Source organism: Cherax quadricarinatus, unplaced genomic scaffold, assembly GCF_038502225.1.
Source record: "Cherax quadricarinatus isolate ZL_2023a unplaced genomic scaffold, ASM3850222v1 Contig171, whole genome shotgun sequence".
Lineage (NCBI taxonomy): Eukaryota > Metazoa > Arthropoda > Malacostraca > Decapoda > Parastacidae > Cherax > Cherax quadricarinatus.
Genome location: NW_027195197.1, coordinates 77,943 through 105,000, shown reverse-complemented (window position 1 = coordinate 105,000; position 27,058 = coordinate 77,943). Strand labels below are relative to the sequence as shown.

General features: G+C 35.0%; 2 protein-coding genes across 5 annotated transcripts in view; one reads left to right on the top strand and one right to left on the bottom strand.

The window, feature by feature from the left end:
• Positions 1-2,744, bottom strand: part of LOC138851241 (outer dense fiber protein 2-like) — a 182,455-nt gene extending 179,711 nt beyond the window's left edge. Inside the window, exon 1 of one of the 3 annotated variants that reach the window (XM_070080143.1) lies at positions 1,521-2,744. In XM_070080143.1, coding sequence (XP_069936244.1) covers positions 1,521-2,321 — 801 coding nt within the window. In that variant the 5' untranslated portion in view covers positions 2,322-2,744. The remainder of the gene's footprint in view (positions 1-1,520) is intronic. The other 2 variants (XM_070080142.1, XM_070080144.1) reach the window with 2 other exon arrangements.
• A 2,346-nt stretch (positions 2,745-5,090) lies between these two features.
• The window catches only part of MED20 (Mediator complex subunit 20), a 69,302-nt gene continuing 47,334 nt past the window's right edge, over positions 5,091-27,058 (top strand). Inside the window, exons 1-2 of one of the 2 annotated variants that reach the window (XM_070080140.1) lie at positions 5,215-5,231; positions 26,167-26,295. Coding sequence is in view for 1 of the 2 variants with exons in the window: in XM_070080139.1 (XP_069936240.1) it covers positions 5,218-5,231 (14 nt within the window). In the remaining variant the exon portion in view is untranslated. Of the gene's footprint in view, positions 5,232-26,166; positions 26,296-27,058 lie in introns of both variants that reach the window. The other variant, XM_070080139.1, reaches the window with a different exon arrangement.

Sequence of the window (27,058 nt, the reverse complement as noted above, 5' to 3'; positions counted from 1 at the left end):
TCATGATAGAAGGTAGTCAGTACCTCAGTCATGATAGAAGGTAGTCAGTACCTCAGTCATGATAGAAGGTAGTCAGTACCTCTGTCATGATAGAAGGTAGTCAGTACCACAGTCATGATAGAAGGTAGTCAGTCCCTCAGTCATGATAGAAGGTAGTCAGTACCTCAGTCATGATAGAAGGTAGTCAGTACCTCAGTCATGATAGAAGGTAGTCAGTACCTCAGTCATGATAGAAGGTAGTCAGTCCCTCAGTCATGATAGAAGATAGTCAGTACCTCAGTCATGATAAAAGGTAGTCAGTACCTCAGTCATGATAGAAGGTAGTGAGTACCTCAGTCATGATAGAAGGTAGTCAGTACCTCAGTCATGATAGAAGGTAGTCAGTACCTCAGTCATGATAGAAGGTAGTCAGTACCACAGTCATGATAGAAGGTAGTCAGTACCTCAGTCATGATAGAAGGTAGTCAGTACCACAGTCATGATAGAAGGTAGTCAGTACCTCAGTCATGATAGAAGGTAGTCAGTACCTCAGTCATGATAGAAGGTAGTCAGTCCCTCAGTCATGATAGAAGGTAGTCAGTACCTCAGTCATGATAGAAGGTAGTCAGTACCTCAGTCATGATAGAAGGTAGTCAGTACCACAGTCATGATAGAAGGTAGTCAGTACCTCAGTCATGATAGAAGGTAGTCAGTACCACAGTCATGATAGAAGGTAGTCAGTACCACAGTCATGATAGAAGGTAGTCAGTACCACAGTCATGAGAGAAGGTAGTTAGTACCTCAGTCATGATAGAAGGTAGTCAGTACCACAGTCATGATAGAAGGTAGTCAGTACCACAGTCATGATAGAAGGTAGTCAGTACCTCAGTCATGATAGAAGGTAGTCAGTACCTCAGTCATGATAGAAGGTAGTCAGTACCTCAGTCAGGATAGAAGGTAGTCAGTACCTCAGTCATGATAGAAGGTAGTCAGTACCTCAGTCATGATAGAAGGTAGTCAGTACCTCAGTCATGATAGAAGGTAGTCAGTACCACAGTCATGATAGAAGGTAGTCAGTACCTCAGTCATGATAGAAGGTAGTCAGTACCTCAGTCATGATAGAAGGTAGTCAGTACCTCAGTCATGATAGAAGGTAGTCAGTACCTCAGTCATGATAGAAGGTAGTCAGTACCTCAGTCATGACGGAAGTCATCTTAAAGACATTAAGGAGGGCATTTATTGATGGCATTCAATAGGGGATTACATAGACCTTAAAGAATCTATAATAAGGGCATCGGAGAGGCCATAAACTGGGCATTAAACAGGGCACCAGAGAGGCCATAAACTGGGCATTAAGGTGGGTATCAGAGATGTCATAAAGTGGACATTAAAGAGGGCATGAGAGAGGCAATAAACTGGGCATTAAAGAAGGCATTAGAGAGCATTTATAAATAGGGCATTAAGGAGGTCATTTAAGAGAGCATTAAGGAGGTTATAAGGAGGTCATTGAAGAGGGCAATAAAGAGGACAATAAGACCTACCTGATTCTCTGAATTGAGGAGCTTGAGCTGGTCATTAATAAGTGAGTATTTAGCGCTCTCTTCCTTCCTGAGAGCTCTCTCCTTTTTGAGCTCCGGCGACCAGAAGGTTTTGATGGAGTGCATTGAGGAACCCAGCTTCTGGTTGGTCAACTCCAGTTCCTTCTTCAGGTTCCCGAGTTCCTTCTGGAGGTCTGAGTTGTGCATCTGGAGTTCGGTGAAGTAACCGTCGCGACTGATGCCCCCTAGGGCACTTTGGCCGTGCCTGGTGCCCACTTCCGCGTTGGGACTGGTCCTGGACCGGCTCATGGAGTGGTGGTCGCGGTACAGATCGTCCTCCAGCATCGGTCCACGGTCTAAGGACCGGTCTCGGCGAGTCATTTGGCTCCCCTGGACCGCGTGCAGGTCCATGGCCCCGCCTCGTTCCATGCTACGGTCTCTCGGGTCGCGGATGGGCATAAATTCGCGGTCGTGGACTTCTCGGTCTAGGGAGTGGTAGTTGCGGCCTACGTTGGTGCGGCTCTGGCTGCGGCTGCGGTGGTGGGTGTTGGGCGCTGAACCGCTGCGGCGGTCCACTTCCATCGTGGTATGGGGGTCCATATAGGAGCCGCCGTGGTCCAGGGCCAGCGTCGGGGAGATGGCGCGGGTCGCAGACCGACTGCGCCTGCCCACCACTGCGCCCTGCGGGCTCTGGGCACGGTGGTGTGTACCCTGGTCCAGGTAATACGGGTCCGTACCTAAATCCCGGCGCTGGGAGCGAGGGGACCGGGACATCCCACCTGGACCAAACCCCTCGCGGGACATGTCACCATGTTGGTCACCTGAAATCCACCCTCATTTCCCCCTCATTTCTGGCTAATTTCACCGCCCCACGGGTTGCCACTGTCACTGCCCCTGCCCACACTGTCACTGCCCACACTGACACTGCCCACACTTAACCAGGACACACTATACCGACCCACGATCAATGAAAACAATCTGCTAGAACGGACACAGAGTGCCCTATTCTCACTAGACTCCCCTTTTTCTTTCGCCTATTTCCCCCTCTTCCTCCCCTCGGATCGCGCCATTGGGCCTACCCACACATGGCCGATTATTCGAATTATACTTCCCACTCGTCAGGACGTGGTATAATCTGCTATAATGGGGAAATAAGGAGGAAAATAGCAACCCGGCCCAGCCATCACAGTCTGTAAGCTCAGGCGCAGACGTCCCACCCCTTGCCAATCACTGATGAATTTTCATCTCATTTCACCCATTTACACCCATTTAATGGCCAATTAAGACACGATACCCATTGGGCAATGATCTTTGATATTTTGTTTATTAATACATGTGGATAATTGGCCCAATTTGCGGGATAAACTGGAAAAAATAGCGATAGTGTACTATGAACTTGACTGCCATATGTGTCCTTGTAGGCGATTCTACTCTTTATTTATTGCATTTTTTGAGGAGCGCTAGACCCTTAGGAGTCGTTTATTGCCCATTAAATAAGATGAAAATTGTATTTGATTCAGGTAAGGCGAACAACTGCTCCATTTCCTCGGATCAATAGCAGAAAATCATAGAAATAAGGAGGAATGACGTCGCCTCGATGCTCGAGAAATGGCAACACCGCTGCAGCCGCTCAGAGGTACGATAATAATAAATTAATTCGTAATATTTTGTATTATATTATATATATAAACAGTTTAGTATAAATTAATAAGTAATTTATTACAAAAAAATCTATAAATACAGCGTCCCTTTCAGTGGTAATTTTTGGGGGTCCATAACTTCTGATATAATATATATATTTATATTTCTGAGCTAATATTCGAAAAAAAAGTTTATTTATTTCATCAATAAACATCGATAAACTTGTTAAATAAAATAAATAAATTAATAAATTAATTAATAAAACGACGGTAAATATTTAGATATTAATTTATGCCAAAATTTTTAAAACTTCCGACTTTTCCTCAGAAAATTTAAATTTTTTTGGCTTTTTTATTATCTTAAAAAAGATTTAATAATTAATATATATTGATGAAAAACAATAAATATAAATCATCTAAAATAATAAAACTATAAAAATGTATATAAAAATTATCCCAGAACCATAAAAAATATTTCTTTGTATTTTTTTTTTAATTGACTTTAATATATTTTAAGAGTCAAAATTTATTTAAGTCAACGAGAATTAATAAAAATAAACAAAATAATGTAAAAAAATAAATAAATAAATTATCAACTTTTGCCAAAACGATTTAAATTTTTGGTTTATCAAAAAAATGATTTTCTTTAATAACAAAAAAACAATAAATAAAAAATCAATGAAATATTAAAGACAAATAAATAACAAAAAAATAAAAATAAATCAATTTATTGAAAAAAATAAAGACGAATTTGTATTTCCTAAAAAAAAAAAAAAATAATTTTTGCCTTTTAATGTTAAAAAATAAAAATAAAATAAAACTGATTAAACAATAAATAAAAAAAAGCAAAAAAAAAAAGCAAAAATTACATAGAAATAAACAACATTTGTGAAAAAAATCAAATAAAAAAAAACAAGATTTTCTGTTTTATTTACGTTAAAACGAGAAATAAACCCGGAAAAAATAAAAAACAAAAATTAGCATTAAAAACCGAGTAGATAAATGGACAAACCCCCCCAAAAAAACCGGTTTTCTGAGTAAAAAAAAATATTAAAAATTGTTTCCTGTTTTATTTACCTGTTAAACCAACAATAAACTCGTAAAAATAAAATACGAGGAATAAACTTTAATAAAACCGCCAAAAAAATAAAAACCAGCGTTTGTTTTATAAAAAATTTAAACCAATATATATTTCCTTTATTTACCCTTAAACCAAAAATATAAACCTCTAAAAAATAAAAAAAACAGTAAAATCATAATAGGCAGATAAAATAAACCCAAAACCGTCAAAAAAAAAAAACAGTGATTTCTTAAAGAGAAAAAAAAACAATTTATTTTTCTTTATTTACCCAGAGGTAGAAATATAAACCTCTAAAAAATAAAAAAAACAGTAAAATCACAATAGGCAGATAAAATAAACCCCAAAACCGTCAAAAAAAATAAAAACCAGCGTTTGTTTTATAAAAAATTTAAAACAATATATATTTCCTTTATTTACCCTTAAACCAGAAATATAAACCTCTAAAAAAATACAAAAACCAGTAAAATCACTATATGCAGATAAAATAAACCCCAAAACCGTCAAAAAAAAACTTATTTCTTACAGAAAAAAACAATTTATTTTTCTTTATTTACTCTAAAACCAGAAACATAAACCTCTAAAAAATAAAAAAAACAGTAAAATCATTATAGGCAGATAAAATAAACCCAAAACCGTAAAAAAAAAACTTATTTCTTACAGAAAAAAACAATTTATTTTTCTTTATTTACTCTAAAACCAGAAACATAAACCTCTAAAAAATAAAAAAAACAGTAAAATCATTATAGGCAGATAAAATAAACCCAAAACCGTAAAAAAAAAAAAACTGATTTCTTACAGAAAAAAAAATTATTTTCCTTTATTTACCCTAAAACCAGAAATATAAACTTCTAAAAAATACAAAAACCAGTAAAATCACTCTAGGCAGATAAAATAAACCGCAAAACCGTCAAAAAACGCCAAAAAACCCGAGTTTTGTCCAAACGACAAAAGTTTGTCCTCGAGACGACACAACAACAAGATGGGCGTCACTGTGTGAGTAACTTTCACTTATTTTACATAATTTATCCCACTTATCCCTGGTTTTTCTCGCTGGTTTTTCCACCTCTGCTGGAGAAAAACTAGAGCTTTAAACCACGCTCAAAAAACCCGCCGAAAACCACGTTTTACCCGCGGTTTTGGCTGGTTTTGTGAACAGTTTTTTCCCTTGTATGTTGATCCTTGTGTATATATACTGGTATATTAGTGGTATATATACTGGTATATTAGTGGTATATATACTGGTATATTAGTGGTATATATACTGGTATATTAGTGGTATATATACTGGTATATTAGTGGTATATATACTGGTATATTACTGGTATATATACTGGTATATTAGTGGTATATATACTGGTATATTACTGGTATATATACTGGTATATTACTGGTATATATACTGGTATATTACTGGTATATATACTGGTATATTAGTGGTATATTAGTGGTATATATACTGGTATATTAGTGGTATATATACTGGTATATTACTGGTATATATACTGGTATATTACTGGTATATATACTGGTATATTACTGGTATATATACTGGTATATTAGTGGTATATATACTGGTATATTAGTGGTATATATACTGGTATATTAGTGGTATATATACTGGTATATTAGTGGTATATATACTGGTATATTAGTGGTATATATACTGGTATATTAGTGGTATATATACTGGTATATTACTGGTATATATACTGGTATATTACTGGTATATATACTGGTATATTACTGGTATATATACTGGTATATTAGTGGTATATTAGTGGTATATATACTGGTATATTAGTGGTATATATACTGGTATATTACTGGTATATATACTGGTATATTAGTGGTATATATACTGGTATATTACTGGTATATATACTGGTATATTAGTGGTATATATACTGGTATATTACTGGTATATATACTGGTATATTACTGGTATACTGGTATATTAGTGGTATAATAGTGGTATATATACTGGTATATTACTGGTATATATACTGGTATATTACTGGTATATATACTGGTATATTAGTGGTATATTAGTGGTATATATACTGGAATATTACTGGTATATATACTGGTATATTACTGGTATATATACTGGTATATTAGTGGTATATTAGTGGTATATATACAGGTATATTACTGGTATATATACTGGTATATTACTGGTATATATACTGGTATATTAGTGGTATATTAGTGGTATATATACTGGTATATTACTGGTATATATACTGGTATATTACTGGTATATATACTGGTATATTAGTGGTATATTAGTGGTATATATACTGGTATATTAGTGGTATATATACTGGCATATTGGTGGTATATATACTGGTGGTATATATACTGGTATATTGGTGGCATATATACTGGTATATTGGTGGTATATATACTGGTATATTAGTGGTATATATACTGGTATATTGGTGGTATATATACTGGTATATTGTTGGTATATATACTGGTATATTGGTGGTATATATACTGGTATATTAGTGGTATATATACTGGTATATTAGTGGTATATATACTGGTATATTGGTGGTATATATACTGGTATATTAGTGGTATATATACTGGTATATTGGTGGTATATATACTGGTATATTGGTGGTATATATACTGGTATATTGGTGGTATATATACTGGTATATTAGTGGTATATATACTGGTATATTGGTGGTATATATACTGGTATATTGGTGGTATATATACTGGTATATTGGTGGTATATATACTGGTATATTAGTGGTATATATACTGGTGTATTAGTGGTATATATACTGGTATATTGGTGGTATATATACTGGTATATTAGTGGTATATATACTGGTATATTGGTGGTATATATACAGGTATATTGGTGGTATATATACTGGTATATTGGTGGTATATATACTGGTATATTAGTGGTATATATACTGGTATATTAGTGGTATATATACTGGTATATTGGTGGTATATATACTGGTATATTGGTGGTATATATACTGGTATATTGGTGGTATATATACTGGTATATTGGTGGTATATATACTGGTATATTGGTGGTATATATACTGGTATATTAGTGGTATATATACTGGTATATTGGTGGTATATATACTGGTATATTAGTGGTATATATACTGGTATATTGGTGGTATATATACTGGTATATTAGTGGTATATATACTGGCATATTGGTGGTATATTGGTGGCATATATACTGGTATATTGGTGGTATATATACTGGTATATTAGTGGTATATATACTGGTATATTGGTGGTATATATACTGGTATATTAGTGGTATATATACTGGTATATTGGTGGTATATATACTGGTATATTAGTGGTATATATACTGGCATATTGGTGGTATGTTGGTGGCATATATACTGGTATATTGGTGGTATATATACTGGTATATTAGTGGTATATATACTGGTATATTGGTGGTATATTGGTGGCATATATACAGGTATATTGGTGGTATATATACTGGTATATTAGTGGTATATATACTGGTATATTGGTGGTATATTGGTGGCATATATACTGGTATATTGGTGGTATATATACTGGTATATTAGTGGTATATATACTGGTATATTAGTAGTATATATACTGGTATATTGGTGGTATATTGGTGGCATATATACTGGTATATTGGTGGTATATATACTGGTATATTAGTGGTACATATACTGGTATATTAGTGGTATATATACTGGTATATTAGTGGTATATATACTGGTATATTAGTGGTATATATACTGGTATATTGGTAGTATATATACTGGTATATTAGTGGTATATATACTGGTATATTGGTGGTATATATACTGGTATATTGGTGGTATATATACTGGTATATTGGTGGTATATATACTGGTATATTGGTGGTATATATACTGGTATATTAGTGGTATATATACTGGTATATTAGTGGTATATATACTGGTATATTGGTGGTATATATACTGGTATATTGGTGGTATATATACTGGTATATTAGTGGTATATATACTGGTATATTAGTGGTATATATACTGGTATATTAGTGGTATATATACTGGTATATTGGTGGTATATATACTGGTATATTAGTGGTATATATACTGGTATATTAGTGGTATATATACTGGCATATTGGTGGTATATTGGTGGTATATATACTGGTATATTGGTGGTATATATACTGGTATATTAGTGGTATATACACTGGTATATTGGTGGTATATATACTGGTATATTAGTGGTATATATACTGGTATATTGGTGGTATATATACTGGTATATTAGTGGTATATATACTGGTATATTGGTATATATACTGGTATATTAGTGGTATATATACTGGCATATTGGTGGTATATTGGTGGCATATATACTGGTATATTGGTGGTATATATACTGGTATATTAGTGGTATATATACTGGTATATTGGTGGTATATTGGTGGCATATATACTGGTATATTGGTGGTATATATACTGGTATATTAGTGGTATATATACTGGTATATTGGTGGTATATTGGTGGCATATATACTGGTATATTGGTTGTATATATACTGGTATATTAGTGGTATATATACTGGTATATTAGTAGTATATATATACTGGTATATTGGTGGTATATTGGTGGCATATATACTGGTATATTGGTGGTATATATACTGGTATATTCGTGGTATATATACTGGTATATTAGTGGTATATATACTGGTATATTAGTGGTATATATACTGGTATATTAGTGGTATATATACTGGTATATTGGTGGTATATATACTGGTATATTAGTGGTATATATACTGGTATATTGGTGGTATATATACTGGTATATTGGTGGTATATATACTGGTATATTGGTGGTATATATACTGGTATATTGCTGGTATATATACTGGTATATTGGTGGTATATATACTGGTATATTGGTGGTATATATACTGGTATATTAGTGGTATATATACTGGTATATTAGTGGTATATATACTGGTATATTAGTGGTATATATACTGGTATATTGGTGGTATATATACTGGTATATTGGTGGTATATATACTGGTATATTGGTGGTATACATACTGGTATATTAGTGGTATGTATACTGGTATATTAGTGGTATATATACTGGTATATTAGTGGTATATATACTGGTATATTAGTGGTATATATACTGGTATATTAGTGGTATATATACTGGTATATTGGTGGTATACTGGTATATTGGTGGCATATATACTGGTATATTAGTGGTATATATACTGGTATATTGGTGGCATATATACTGGTATATTAGTGGTATATATACTGGTATATTAGTGGTATATATACTGGTATATTAGTGGTATATATACTGGTATATTAGTGGTATATATACTGGTATATTAGTGGTATATATACTGGTATATTAGTGGTATATATACTGGTATATTGGTATATATACTGGTATATTGGTATATATACTGGCATATTGGTATATATACTGGTATATTAGTGGTATATATACTGGTATATTAGTGGTATATATAATGGTATATTAGTGGTATATATAATGGTATATTAGTGGTATATATACTGGTATATTAGTGGTATATATACTGGTATATTAGTGGTATATATACTGGTATATTAGTGGTATATATACTGGTATATTGGTGGTATATATACTGGTATATTAGTGGTATATATACTGGTATATTGGTGGTATATACACTGGTATATTAGTGGTATATATACTGGTATATTGGTGATATATATACTGGTATATTAGTGGTATATATACTGGTATATTAGTGGTATATATACTGGTATATTAGTGGTATATTAGTGGTATATATACTGGTATATTACTGGTATATATACTGGTATATTACTGGTATATATACTGGTATATTAGTGGTATATTAGTGGTATATATACTGGTATATTACTGGTATATATACTGGTATATTACTGGTATATATACTGGTATATTAGTGGTATATTAGTGGTATATATACTGGTATATTACTGGTATATATACTGGTATATTACTGGTATATATACTGGTATATTAGTGGTATATTAGTGGTATATATACTGGTATATTAGTGGTATATATACTGGCATATTGGTGGTATATATACTGGTGGTATATATACTGGTATATTGGTGGCATATATACTGGTATATTGGTGGTATATATACTGGTATATTAGTGGTATATATACTGGTATATTGGTGGTATATATACTGGTATATTGGTGGTATATATACTGGTATATTGGTGGTATATATACTGGTATATTAGTGGTATATATACTGGTATATTAGTGGTATGTATACTGGTATATTAGTGGTATATATACTGGTATATTAGTGGTATATATACTGGTATATTAGTGGTATATATACTGGTATATTAGTGGTATATATACTGGTATATTGGTGGTATACTGGTATATTGGTGGCATATATACTGGTATATTAGTGGTATATATACTGGTATATTGGTGGCATATATACTGGTATATTAGTGGTATATATACTGGTATATTACTGGTATATATACTGGTATATTAGTGGTATATTAGTGGTATATATACTGGTATATTAGTGGTATATATACTGGCATATTGGTGGTATATATACTGGTGGTATATATACTGGTATATTGGTGGCATATATAATGGTATATTGGTGGTATATATACTGGTATATTAGTGGTATATATACTGGTATATTGGTGGTATATATACTGGTATATTGGTGGTATATATACTGGTATATTGGTGGTATATATACTGGTATATTAGTGGTATATATACTGGTATATTAGTGGTATGTATACTGGTATATTAGTGGTATATATACTGGTATATTAGTGGTATATATACTGGTATATTAGTGGTATATATACTGGTATATTAGTGGTATATATACTGGTATATTGGTGGTATACTGGTATATTGGTGGCATATATACTGGTATATTAGTGGTATATATACTGGTATATTGGTGGCATATATACTGGTATATTAGTGGTATATATACTGGTATATTAGTGGTATATATACTGGTATATTAGTGGTATATATACTGGTATATTAGTGGTATATATACTGGTATATTAGTGGTATATATACTGGTATATTAGTGGTATATATACTGGTATATTAGTGGTATATATACTGGTATATTGGTATATATACTGGTATATTGGTATATATACTGGCATATTGGTATATATACTGGTATATTAGTGGTATATATACTGGTATATTAGTGGTATATATAATGGTATATTAGTGGTATATATAATGGTATATTAGTGGTATATATACTGGTATATTAGTGGTATATATACTGGTATATTAGTGGTATATATACTGGTATATTAGTGGTATATATGCTGGTATATTGGTGGTATATATACTGGTATATTAGTGGTATATATACTGGTATATTGGTGGTATATACACTGGTATATTAGTGGTATATATATACTGGTATATTGGTGATATATATACTGGTATATTAGTGGTATATATACTGGTATATTAGTGGTATATATACTGGTATATTAGTGGTATATACACTGGTATATTAGTGGTATATATACTTGTATATTAGTGGTATATATACTGGTATGTTAGTGGTATATATACTGGTATATTAGTGGTATATATACTGGTATATTAGTGGTATATATACTGGTATATTAGTGGTATATATACTGGTATATTGGTGGTGTATACACTGGTATATTGGTATATATACTGGTATATTAGTGGTATATACACTGGTATATTAGTGGCATATATACTGGTATATTAGTGGTATATATACTGGTATATTAGTGGTATATATGTACTGGTATATTAGTGGTATGTACACTGGTATTTTAGTGGTATATATACTGGTATATTAGTGGTATATACACTGGTATGTTAGTGGTATATATACTGGTATATTAGTGGTATATACACTGGTATATTAGTGGTATATATACTGGTATATTAGTGGTATATACACTGGTATATTAGTGGTATATATACTGGTATATTAGTGGTATATATACTGGTATATTAGTGGTATATACACTGGTATATTAGTGGTATATATACTGGTATATTAGTGGTATATATACTGGTATATTAGTGGTATATATACTGGTATATTGGTATATATACTGGTATATTAGTGGTATATATACTGGTATATTAGTGGTATATATACTGGTATATTAGTGGTATATATACTGGTATATTAGTGGTATATACACTGGTATATTAGTGGTATATATACTGGTATATTAGTGGTATATATACTGGTATATTAGTGGTATATATACTGGTATATTGGTGGTATATATACTGGTATATTAGTGGTATATATACTGGTATATTAGTGGTATATATACTGGTATATTAGTGGTATATATACTGGTATATATACTGGTATATATACTGGTATATTAGTGGTATATATACTGGTATATTAGTGGTATATATACTGGTATATTAGTGGTATATATACTGGTATATTGGTGGTATATGTACTGGAATATTGGTGGCATATATACTGGTATATTAGTGGTATATATACTGGTATATTGGTGGCATATATACTGGTATATTAGTTGTATATATACTGGTATATTAGTGGTATATATACTGGTATATTAGTGGTATATATACTGGTATATTAGTGGTATATATACTGGTATATTAGTGGTATATATACTGGTATATATACTGGTATATTAGTGGTATATATACTGGTATATTAGTGGTATATATACTGGTATATTGGTATATATACTGGTATATTAGTGGTATATATACTGGTATATTAGTGGTATATATAATGGTATATTAGTGGTATATATAATGGTATATTAGTGGTATATATACTGGTATATTAGTGGTATATATACTGGTATATTAGTGGTATATATACTGGTATATTAGTGGTATATATACTGGTATATTGGTGGTATATATACTGGTATATTAGTGGTATATATACTGGTATATTGGTGGTATATACACTGGTATATTAGTGGTATATATACTGGTATATTGGTGATATATATACTGGTATATTAGTGGTATATATACTGGTATATTAGTGGTATATATACTGGTATATTAGTGGTATATATACTGGTATATTAGTGGTATATATACTTGTATATTAGTGGTATATATACTGGTATGTTAGTGGTATATATACTGGTATATTAGTGGTATATATACTGGTATATTAGTGGTATATATACTGGTATATTAGTGGTATATATACTGGTATATTGGTGGTATATACACTGGTATATTGGTATTTATACTGGTATATTAGTGGTATATACACTGGTATATTAGTGGCATATATACTGGTATATTAGTGGTATATATACTGGTATATTAGTGGTATATATGTACTGGTATATTAGTGGTATGTACACTGGTATTTTAGTGGTATATATACTGGTATATTAGTGGTATATACACTGGTATGTTAGTGGTATATATACTGGTATATTAGTGGTATATACACTGGTATATTAGTGGTATATATACTGGTATATTAGTGGTATATACACTGGTATATTAGTGGTATATATACTGGTATATTAGTGGTATATATACTGGTATATTAGTGGTATATACACTGGTATATTAGTGGTATATATACTGGTATATTAGTGGTATATATACTGGTATATTGGTATATATACTGGTATATTAGTGGTATATATACTGGTATATTAGTGGTATATATACTGGTATATTAGTGGTATATATACTGGTATATTATTGGTATATATACTGGTATATTAGTGGTATTTACACTGGTATATTAGTGGTATATATACTGGTATATTAGTGGTATATATACTGGTATATTAGTGGTATATATACTGGTATATTGGTGGTATATATACTGGTATATTAGTGGTATATATACTGGTATATTAGTGGTATATATACTGGTATATTAGTGGTATATATACTGGTATATTAGTGGTATATATACTGGTATATTAGTGGTATATATACTGGTATATTAGTGGTATATATACTGGTATATTGGTGGTATATATACTGGAATATTGGTGGCATATATACTGGTATATTAGTGGTATATATACTGGTATATTGGTGGCATATATACTGGTGTATTAGTGGTATATATACTGGTATATTAGTGGTATATATACTGGTATATTAGTGGTATATATACTGGTATATTAGTGGTATATATATCATGTGGGAGTTCGATACGTGGATTAGGGTAGAAATACTCACGTAGGCTGTTATTACTTATAATTGCTGTTATGTGGAGGGAGCCCGCAGCCGTTACCTATCTCCTTGGTTACACTCGTCAAACTGACTAGCCGGCTGGCCAGTACCCCGTAGTGGGTCTTTTGAAATAATGTCAGCTCAGCACAGACCGTGACTCAAGACGGTTGGTCGTTGAGTCAACGGACAGGTTACTGGTAACTGGTTACTACTACTGAGACTGGTAACTGGTTACTACTACTGAGAGCTCGGCGACGCTAACGTATGTCGTCCCGACATACAACTAATACAAACTAGAGATGGCAGGTATACGGCTTGGGCTGATTCTATACAATGTCAAAGTACACAACATGAAACATTATAGATACATAAGTAGAACATTGGAATGAAAGCTTACGTAACTGAAACTGTAATGTAATACAAGGTATACTATAGTACAACTTAAAACTCAACAAATGAACAACGAACTCTACGTTGAGATTACAAGTGATAAAATCAAAAATTTTGATCGATCGATCTGTATTCATGTGATCTACGGATTCTGAGGAAGGAATATATACAAAGAAAGAGTGTTTAACAGAAAGGCAGATTCGGTGCACGCAAATCTAACTGTTAACTCTCAGAATGCGGAGAGAACATGAACACAAAAAAAAATAATTCTTGAATACTGATAAGTTGATACTGTAACTATTCATCTATACAGGTTATTTACATTTAACCCCAACTCTGCTAGGGTAAGATTGGCATATGCAGAATGGGTGTCATCTCTAGGGGGATCAAACTCTGTAGCATTGGCTAACTCATGCTGTATTTGAGGCAAATCTGAATTGGAAGTTACAAATGATACTTGAGGATTTCTCAATACCTGTCGTGTACGTAGGGAATAACGACATTCAGGTTGATCATCTGACTGAGTATCAGAGGAAGAGAGTACAGGATCAGGAGGATTGTCAGAGTCTGTCACATTAGTCTGGGTTGGAACATCATTATCATCACATACTAACTTCATATGATCCAAATGCGATTCTTTATACTGACCAGTACTAATCTCTCTAACCTTATACTTATTACCAGTGATATGTTCAACTACTCGATAAGGACCAACAAACTTTTGATCAAGCTTTGGCATTGCAGACGTTTTGTTAAAGTTAGTCAGCATAACTCTCGAACCTACTTTGATTTTGGATGGCTTTACTCGAGTATTTGCGACTCTTGTAAATTCTGCTGTTGATTTATGAAGTGTTTCACGGATTCTTCTAAAAACACTTTGAGCTAAGCTGGTACGAGTTGCTACAAAATCATCAGGGTTGTAATTTGGTTTCGGATTAGAATATAACAACTCATAAGGCAAACGTTTATCTACACCATACAATGCATAATGTGGAGTGTCACCTATAGAAACATTGTAAGCAGAATTTATAGCACACTGCACATCAGGTATAACTTCATCCCAAGTTTCACTGTTGGGATTGATAGTGGCTCTCAAGACATCAAGTACTTTCTTATTGGTTCGTTCCGCTAACCCATTGCTGGCAGGATGATGAGGAACAATGGTGGATTTAGAGATCTTGTACAAGGTACACAAATTTTCAAGAATTTCATTACAGAATTCACCTCCATTATCTGTTACTAGGGACTTAGGAGTGGTATGCCTGCAGATAATGCGTTCTTTAAACGCTTTGGCTACTGTCTCGGCAGTCTTGTCTGCAATAGGAACTAACTCGCAATATCTGGTGAAATGGTCTGCCATAACACACAGATGTTTGTTACCTTGGAGGGAACATCGGAAATTAGTTAACAAATCTAGCGCAACTCTTTCCCAAGGTTCGCTAGTAGTTGGATACACTTGGATTGGATTAGGACCATTAGCATTGCCTTTATATTGCATGCAGACACTACATTTCTTAACATACTCAGAAATATCAGTTGCCATACGAGGCCAAAAGTATTTCAATCTGGCTTGTTTTACTGAACGATCCATACCAGGGTGTGCAACACCTGGTACATCGTGAACTAGCTGTAAGGCTACATTCACTAGTGACTGTGGAATTACTAACTGGTATACTCTTCTGCTAGGAGTACCCAACTCGGCTGTTCGGTACAGTAATTCTTGGTTCATGAGAAAGTCACTGATGGGAGCTGGTGGCTTCACAGTCAGAATAAGATCTTCCTGGAGCAGGAATCGAATCACCAGAACACATGGGATCTGTTCTTTCTTACTGGAGGAATGAACAAACTCGGTGAAGTGGATACTCCCCCCGGTTGAAAAATTAACGCTATAACACGCAATATGAGCAAGGGAGAACGAATCTACTATCTCAAACTACAAGCACAATGAACACGGTGAACAATGCTGATATACTGAGTCGCACTGACACGAGGTATCAACTATAAAGAAACTACACTTACAAACTTTAACAACGTGGAAGTTACTCGAGAAATAACTTCTTACAATGCACTGATTACTGTCAACTAGGATGGGATCACAATCTGAAACACAAGGGACAACAACAACACTCAAGTGAGCACACTAGCCACAGAAACGTCTTTCTGCACGGCTTGTGGCATCAGCAAGAGATGGCATAACTCGTTGCAAGTAAAGTTCTTCTCAAAGCGTCCCCTGGGAAGGAACGAATACTTGAACAAGTCGCCATCGCAAGGATAGTAGCACTATCCTGCGTGCATGATATTGTGGCTGGAGTCCAGACAGGAGTGACAGTATTACTAGTGCCTGACCGCTCGGCTACGTTAATAAGTAATTCACGGATCTATAGGAACTTAATCTGAACTTCACATTTCGCAGCACTTTAACAAATCTCAGATACAAGCTGTGAGAACAAACACATTGCTCGAGGGCTAGGTATTGTCTGTCAGTCAGTAAGGGAATGTGAGGACTGATGACAGGAGCAGCAATAGCCTGAGAGGTCTGAGTGTCGACATTCACTAAAGTATCACTTGACGGTATGTGAGACATAATGGCAAAGTAACACGAGAACAAATAAGCAAAAATAATGAACAATAAAATGATATAAAATTCTAGAATTGAAATGAAAAGATATACAACTAATTCTGCAGAATAATGTCTAAATACACTGCAAGAGGAAGGAAAACTCAATTTAAAGGACTATTGACCAAGAAAAAAAAATTTACATTGAAATATACAAGTAAAAATATTACTGGAGACTGAATTAAATTCAAAATGAGCTGTCTTTACTCTTGCTAATAAAAAATTAATTAATTAAATTATTTAAATCAATGTGAAAGTGTAAAATAAAATTATTAAATTGTTAACTGGGAAATTTAAGTATTTTCTAAGAATGCATAGACAAAATTAAATTATAAATCATAAAAATAGCAATAAAAGAAAATAATTCACTGCAGAACAGTTCAACAAAATAATTCACTTCAGAACAAGTGCAACAAAATAAAGTATAGAAATAATCACTGCAGTAATAAAGTGTCACTGGGAAAACTCAGGTAAAATAATGAATTAAAATATGAAGACCAAAAAAATAAACTGATTGAACACTGTAACTCTTAATTGTAAATTAGACAAAACAATTTACTCAAACAGAGTAAGAAAAACACTTTACGTTAAAAGTAATTGAAATTGCATCAAGAGTGAATTTGTTCAAGAATATAAAAAATAAAACACAGGAACAAAACAGGTAATATAACACTTACAGTGACGGAGCACCCAACAGTATTAATTTATTCTTACAACAAATTCCTGCTGTGACTAATACAACAAAATCTTGCTGTGACTGATACGACAAAAATTTGCTGGCAAAAATAATGGTACACAGTCTGCGAAAAAAATTAGAGGAATGAGACACTGCTGGCATACGAAAAAAAAAGACACACATAGAAATAAATGGATAATTTGGTATACTGAAAGAATACAATAAAAAAAAAAATGAATCACTTCACACAGAGTGACTGACTGGTACACTACACAATAATACTTACTACAGACAGGAGTAGCATAAAGAAAAACACAGAATAAAAATTATAAGATAAATAAAAACACTGAAAAATATTGTAAAAATTAACGAGTCAAAGAAAAACTGAAAACACAAGGTTTAGAGTACACAAACAATTTACTATAAATGTCTCACACACGCAAATGTCTTTAAATGCAAGAAAAATGTCTCAAGAAAAAAAAATTATCACTGAAGTCGGGAGTAGTAGACGGGTGATTACTGGTGACGGGAAGAAAGTGTTGTCCTGTGGGCGGGCGGTGTGTACTGGTGACGGGGCGGGGGGGGGGTTTCCTCCTCCACTCACACTGTTGTCGTGAAGAAATGTGCATTCTAGGCGAACTCACATAACTGGCTTTATCTCGTTGGCACCAGCTACAATCTCTTGACCAATTATGTGAGCCGAAACAGTACTAGGACCCGATACAAGGGTACAAACAACCACAGGTAGATGAGTGGATGGCTGGTGGGAGAGAGTGGGGGGTGGACGCTGGGGCTCTGCCGCGCACCCCGGGTAGTGGAAGAGAGTGGTGGGGGGGGACGACTCTCTGGCGGACGCGCTCACTCCACTACCCACGAAGGTGGCTTAAAACCCACTCTATGCCACAGGAATGGTAAAAACCACTCCTAGCATCCAACAGGGAGCACAAAGCGATATAAACAATACCTCAGAGGAACTTGGCTTACTTCTTACTGCGTGGCTTACTTCTCTCTCTCAGCTGGGTTAGAAGCTGGGTTGGCTGACTGGCTTACCCCACGAGAATGGATGACTGGAAGACGTGTAACGATGCACAAAGCACGGAGGAGCAGTTGGATGACAGGAGACAGGCTGGATGATAGGCTGACTGGCGTTCACTTCCACAGTCTGGCTTACTGACTGGCTTAATTGCAAATCCGGGTCAACCCCTCGGAGATTGAAGCAATTAGCACACGAACTAAGCCAGGAAGCTTGAAACGGCTGCAACAGGCTTGCAGGCAATAGGTTTGAGGGGAGTAGGCGACTGCTGGCTGGTGGTGCGCGAGGGTATAGCTGGTGGCTCGAGGTGGTGCGGGCGGGTAGTGGCTGGTGGGTGACGATTCACCTATGACCCTGCCGGCTACTCACAACAGTCTTCAAACGCCTTGAATTACCCTTAAAAACGTAAATCCACGCTCCACACCGCTGTACACCATTTATCATGTGGGAGTTCGATACGTGGATTAGGGTAGAAATACTCACGTAGGCTGTTATTACTTATAATTGCTGTTATGTGGAGGGAGCCCGCAGCCGTTACCTATCTCCTTGGTTACACTCGTCAAACTGACTAGCCGGCTGGCCAGTACCCCGTAGTGGGTCTTTTGAAATAATGTCAGCTCAGCACAGACCGTGACTCAAGACGGTTGGTCGTTGAGTCAACGGACAGGTTACTGGTAACTGGTTACTACTACTGAGACTGGTAACTGGTTACTACTACTGAGATATATACTGGTATATTAGTGGTATATATACTGGTATATTAGTGGTATATATACTGGTATATTAGTGGTATATATACTGGTATATTAGTGGTATATATACTGGTATATTAGTGGTATATATACTGGTATATTGGTATATATACTGGTATATTAGTGGTATATATACTGGTATATTAGTGGTATATATAATGGTATATTAGTGGTATATATAATGGTATATTAGTGGTATATATACTGGTATATTAGTGGTATATATACTGGTATATTAGTGGTATATATACTGGTATATTAGTGGTATATATACTGGTATATTAGTGGTATATATACTGGTATATTGGTGGTATATATACTGGTATATTAGTGGTATATATACTGGTATATTGGTGGTATATACACTGGTATATTAGTGGTATATATACTGGTATATTGGTGATATATATACTGGTATATTAGTGGTATATATACTGGTATATTAGTGGTATATATACTGGTATATTAGTGGTATATACACTGGTATATTAGTGGTATATATACTTGTATATTAGTGGTATATATACTGGTATGTTAGTGGTATATATACTGGTATATTAGTGGTATACTGGTATATTAGTGGTATATATACTGGTATATTAGTGGTATATATACTGGTATATTGGTGGTATATACACTGGTATATTGGTATATATACTGGTATATTAGTGGTATATACACTGGTATATTAGTGGCATATATACTGGTATATTAGTGGTATATATGCTGGTATATTAGTGGTATATATGTACTGGTATATTAGTGGTATGTACACTGGTATTTTAGTGGTATATATACTGGTATATTAGTGGTATATACACTGGTATGTTAGTGGTATCTATACTGGTATATTAGTGGTATATACACTGGTATATTAGTGGTATATATACTGGTATATTAGTGGTATATACACTGGTATATTAGTGGTATATATACTGGTATATTAGTGGTATATATACTGGTATATACACTGGTATATTAGTGGTATATATACTGGTATATTAGTGGTATATATACTGGTATATTAGTGGTATATATACTGGTATATTACAGATATATATATACTGGTATATTAGTGGTATATACACTGGTATATTGGTGGTATATATACTGGTATATTAGTGGTATATATACTGGTGTATTAGTGGTATATATACTGGTGTATTAGTGGTATATATACTGGTATATTAGTGGTATATACACTGGTATATTAGTGGTATATACACTGGTATATTGGTGGTATATATACTGGTATATTAGTGGTATATACACTGGTATATTATTGGTATATACACTAGTATATTAGTGGTATATACACTGGTATATTAGTGGTATATACACTGGTATATTAGTGGTATATACACTGGTATATTAGTGGTATATACACTGGTATGTTAGTGGTATATACACTGGTATATTAGTGGTATATACACTGGTATATTATTGGTATATACACTGGTATACAGTATATATAATTAATGTTGAACAATATATTACAAAAGCCCATAACATGTTTACACTCATTTATTAAGTGCACAATGAGGCGAGGCCTAAAAAAATAATTTGAAGGCAAAACAGACAACGGTAGAGCCGCTCCTGACGTTACTTCATTGCTAGCGCACTCAGCTCTCACACTGAAGTCTGGGGATCGATCCCCAGTACGGCTGGAAAATGTTAGGATGCGTTTCCTTAAGATACTTGCTGTCCCTGTTCACCCCTTAGTAAAATTAGTACCTGGGTGTTAGTCACCTTACACCTGCTGTCCATGTTCACCTAGCAGTAAGTAGGTACCTGAGTGTTAGTGGTCTGGTGTGGGTCGCATCCTGAGACAAAATTGACCTAATTTGTGGGAAATGCTCAGCATAACAAGTGACGCTCTATATGGTAGTATGTCATTGATATTTGTATATGTTGTATCATGTACAGTGGACCCCCGGTTATCGGCCGTAATCTGTTCCAGAAGGTCGGCCAATAACCAAAATGGCCGAAAACCAAATTAATATTTCCTGTAAGAATTAATGGAAACACAATTAATCCTTTCCAGACAAAAATAAGTTCCAAAAAAATCATTTTTTTTAACAATTATGTAAGTATTACATACCTTTATTGAAGGATAATGTTGACTTCTGGAAGATAGGGACGAGGCGAGAGGGAGGGGTTAGTGTTTGGAAGGGGAATCCCCCTCCATAAAGACTTTAGGTAGCAAGGCGAGAGGGAGGAGTTAGTGTTTGGAAGGGAATCCCCCTCCATAAAGACTTTAGGTAGCAAAGCTTTCTCTGGGGTTACGTACCATCTGACTTACGACCAAGCTTGGTTCCGACCAACCAGTAGTATATGTAGCAAAGCTTTCTCTGGGGTTACGTACCATCTAACTTACGACCAAGCTTGGTTCCGACCAACCAGTAGTATAGGTAGCAAAGCTTTCTCTGGGGTTACGTACCATCTAACTTACGACCAAGCTTGGTTCCGACCAACCAGTAGTATAGGTAGCAAAGCTTTCTCTGGGGTTACGTACCATCTAACTTACGACCAAGTTTGGTTCCGACCAACCAGTAGTATAGGTAGCAAAGCTTTCTCTGGGGTTACGTACCATCTGACTTACGACCAAGCTTGGTTCCGACCAACCGGTCGTAAGTCAACAAAGCTTTCTCTGGGGTTACGTACCATCTGACTTACGACCAACCAGTAGTAAGTCAACAAAGCTTTCTCTGGGGTTACGTACCATCTGACTTACGACCAAGCTTGGTTCCGACCAACTGGTAGTAAGTCAAAATGGACGTAAGTCGAACCTTACTACTGAATATCAATATCACATTTTTGTAATGATTTTATTTTATTGTTTTATTTTGTTATTTCATTTTTTACTTTCTTTTTATGCTGTTAGTACTGTATTGTATACTGTAAGGTTTAGGATAAACACTGTGTACAACACAAATAGTTGTTTATTTCCCAGAAGTTTGGCATACAATACAGTGGACCCCCAGTTTACGATATTATTTCATTCCAGAAGTATGTTCAGGTGCCAGTACTGAACGAATTTGTTCCCATAAGGAATATTGTGAATTAGATTAGTCCATTTCAGACCCCCAAACATACACGTACAAACGCACTTACATAAATACACTTACATAATTGGTCGCATTGGGAGGTGATCGTAAAGCGGGGGTCCACTGTACATGGTCGTAAGTCGAGTGGTGGTATGTCGAGCAGGTCGCAAGTCAAATGGTAGGTGTACTTCCCTTCTTTGTCTTTTAATGCCACTAGGACCAGCTTGAGAGTCACTGGACCCCTGTCTCACAAAGTAACTGTCCACAGTCCTCTGTTTCTGGCATCTGTTTAACATTTCCCTGAAGTGGGACAGGGTTTTGCCACTAAACATGTTGCAGATATAGCTTGTTTCAGCTTTGTCAGGGCGGTGTTTCTCTACAAAAGCTTGCCTTACAGCACTGTGTATGCCACTATGCTTCTTAAATCTATCAAACTATCCTTTGCTGGCCATAAATCCACAAACTACACCACTTGGTCCAGGCATTTTCTTTGCAAGATCCTCATGCAACTGCCTTGACTTCTCACAATAGACTCCACAACACTGTCTCCCACCAATTCTTTTTCCATAATCCACAATAATAACTTTTCCATCTCTTCCATTATTGGTGGCCTTTGTTTAGTTAGAAAAGTTACTCGTTTTGCAACATTAGCATCTCTGATTTGTTCTTTCTTTGCCAGGATGGATGTAATTGTTGATTTATTCTTGCTGTACATCCTGGCAAGTTCCACCACCTTCATACCACTCTCAAACTTTTCTATCACGTCACGCTTAAATTCCATGGTGTTTCTCACTTTCTTTACCACAGGAACTTTCTTTGGAGCCATGGTTACTTATTTCACAGTTGCACTGCAAAAAAAAAAAAAAACGCTAAAAACAATGGTAAACAAGCGAAATGTTTGGATGTATGAGCAGAAGCTTCCTCAGCCACCGAGAGACAAAGCCAAACTGACGCGCAAGCAGCCACAGCCGGCGGATGGACACATCCCAAACGGCCGATAATCTAGTTAACGGCCGATAACCGGGCACTGAAAAACCGGCTGATAACCGGGCACTGAAAAGCCGGCTGATAACCAGGCACTGAAAAAACAGCAGATAACCGAGTTGGCCGATAACAGAACTGGCTGATAACCGAGTTGGCCGATAACAGAACTAATATCTCCTCCATAGCTTATACCGAGCGCTCAATGTACCGTTTAAAAAAATTATTTATTTGTGACCTAAATAGTTTAGAAAATCCACAGGTTGAAGAAAGAGGCAGTTTTACAATGCTTGGGTATCTTTATTGAGGAAATGTTTGGCCAGCCAGTGGCTTCTTCAGTCAAGTATGGAGAGGAAATTGTGGGAGATGAAGAGGAGCAGTTTGAGGTAATCAGTCCCTTAGTCGGGAGTCCACGTGTTCAATCAGTCACTCAACTCAAGGCCTAGGGACTGATTTCTCAAACTCCTCCTCATCTTCCACTGTTTCTCTCTGTATTGGGCTTAACCCTTTCAGGGTTTTGGCCGTACTAGTACAGCTTACGCACTAGGGTTTTTGACGTACTAGTACGCCTAAATTCTAGCGCCCTCAAATCTAGTGAGAGAAAGCTGGTAGGCCTACATATGAAAGAATGGATCTATGTGGTCAGTGAGCACGGTATAAAAAAATCCTGCAGCACACAGTGCGTAATGAGAAAAAAAAACTTTGACCGTGTTTTTCGATTAAAACAGCGACTTTGCACTGTATTTTCGTATGGTATTTATTTTTGTATTCTAGTTTTCTTGGTCTCATTTTATAGAATGGAAGACATATTACAGAAATTGAGATGATTTTGACTGGTTTTACAATGAAAAGTACCCTGAAATTGAGCTCAAAGAAGCAGAAATGTTTGATTTTTTACCGAAGTTCAAAAGTAAACAAATCGTGCTAAGCGTCCAATACACATCAACTGGTGAGTCTAATATTCTTTCACAAGTGCGCTGATATTATTTATACCATTTCCACACTAATGCAGTAGTCTGCATAACAGTAAATCTTCTATTTTTTTTGTGAGAATAAAAATTCAAAGTGGAAAGCAAAAGAATGTAAGAGGGGCCTTGAGACGTGACTAATGAACAGAGAACTTGTTATTTTAGTGCCAGGAATGTCTTTCTTGTTTATTCTGGACCCTATTCGGAAATTGGCATCTTTTGAAATTTGTGTGAAATTGGCAAAATTGCTAAATTCTGACCACTGTATTGGATAGTTGAAATCGGTAAATGGGTGGTTTCTTGTACTCATTCGATAGAATAAATGGAGTTCTAGCAATATAGTTATGATTTTTGTCGACTAGTGTACTGGAATTGGCCGAAAATAGGGCTGAAAGTGGGCAAAATCGCCGATACGTAAACATTGTTGAGACCGCTAACTTCACGAAAGCATAATTCCTTAAGTGTTCCATCAAATTTCATACTTTTGGTGTCATTATGATCGGGAAAAGATTCTCTATCTTTTCATAAGAAAAAAACAATTTTTTTTTTTTTTTGAAATTTGGGCGACCCTGAGAACAAGTCTCGGAGAGGACCTGGCGACCCTGAAAGGGTTAAGAAGCAACTGGGTGACCACACATTTCCTCAGTAAATATTCCCAGATGTTGCATAAGTGTCTCACTTTTCAACGCATTTATTGCAGCCAGAATGACAGAGCTGGCTTACTGTCTCTTCTGTGGCAATGAAAGTCCTAGATGACATTTTTTTTTTTATATATGCTGTGATGCAGTTTTGTCTGCATTAGAAATCCGTTCTTTGGTTTATCCAGCTTATTTTATGATCCTTGCTTAGCTCTTGTGGATAATTTTCTTCAGCCACTGTATGAGCTATTGTATGAACCATTGCATAAGCTATTGTACGAGTTATTGTATGAACCATTGCATAAGCTATTGTATGAGTTATTGTATGAACCATTGCATAAGCTATTGTACGAGTTATTGTATGAACCGTTGCATAAGCTAATGTACGAGTTATTGTATGAACTGTTGCATAAGCTATTATACGAGCTATTGTATGAACCGTTGCCAAAGCTATTGTACGAGTTATTGTATGGCTTCTTTCCTGACACTTATTAAACCATCCTCTTGCTTTTTTCCAATTTATCTTCACCAGCTTCCTCACCTCTCTCAGCCTTCATAGAACTGAAGAGGCCTAGGCCAGGAAGATGGCTTGGCCTGAAGGCCCACTGTCACTGGTTTGAGCGTCAGTCCACACCAGTAAAAAAAAAATTCCACATCACCAGTAAGGCCATCACGTTCTCTAATAAATTAAGTGTTCACTGCTGTAGCACTTTTAATTCTCTTCGACACTTTCTCCTCAGAGTTGACACTTACACCAACTGCTTGTCGAGCCTAACCTGGTGGCTAAAGCTCCCGCTTCACACACGGAGGGCCCGGGTTCGATTCCCGGCGGGTGGAAACATTCGACACGTTTCCTTACACCTGTTGTCCTGTTCACCTAGCAGCAAATAGGTACCTGGGTGTTAGTCGACTGGTGTGGGTCGCATCCTGGGGGACAAGATTAAGGACCCCAATGGAAATAAGTTAGACAGTCCTCGATGACGCACTGACTTTCTTGGGTTATCCTGGGTGGCTAACCCTCCGGGGTTAAAAATCCGAACGAAATCTTATCTTATCTTATCTCATAGACATACCTTGCTTGTCGAGTTCAGTCACTTTTAACCCTTAACCCGTAAACGGTCCAAACGTATATATACGTTTTTTCAACATTTGAAAGTATGTAAAAAAAGTAGATCTTCTTTTGTTTTTCTACATTTGAAAATGTGTAAAAAAACTTTGATCTACTTTTTTTTTTTTGTTATATTTGAAAATATGTAAAAAAAACTTAGATCTACTTTTGTAGCACTACACATGTGTACGTAGATCTGCTTGGACCGTTTACGGGTTAAACTGTCCAAATAGATCAACGTTCAAGCTCGTAATGCTCCAAAAGTAGATCTATTTTTTTTTTACCTATTTTCAAATACAGTGGACCTTTGAATTTA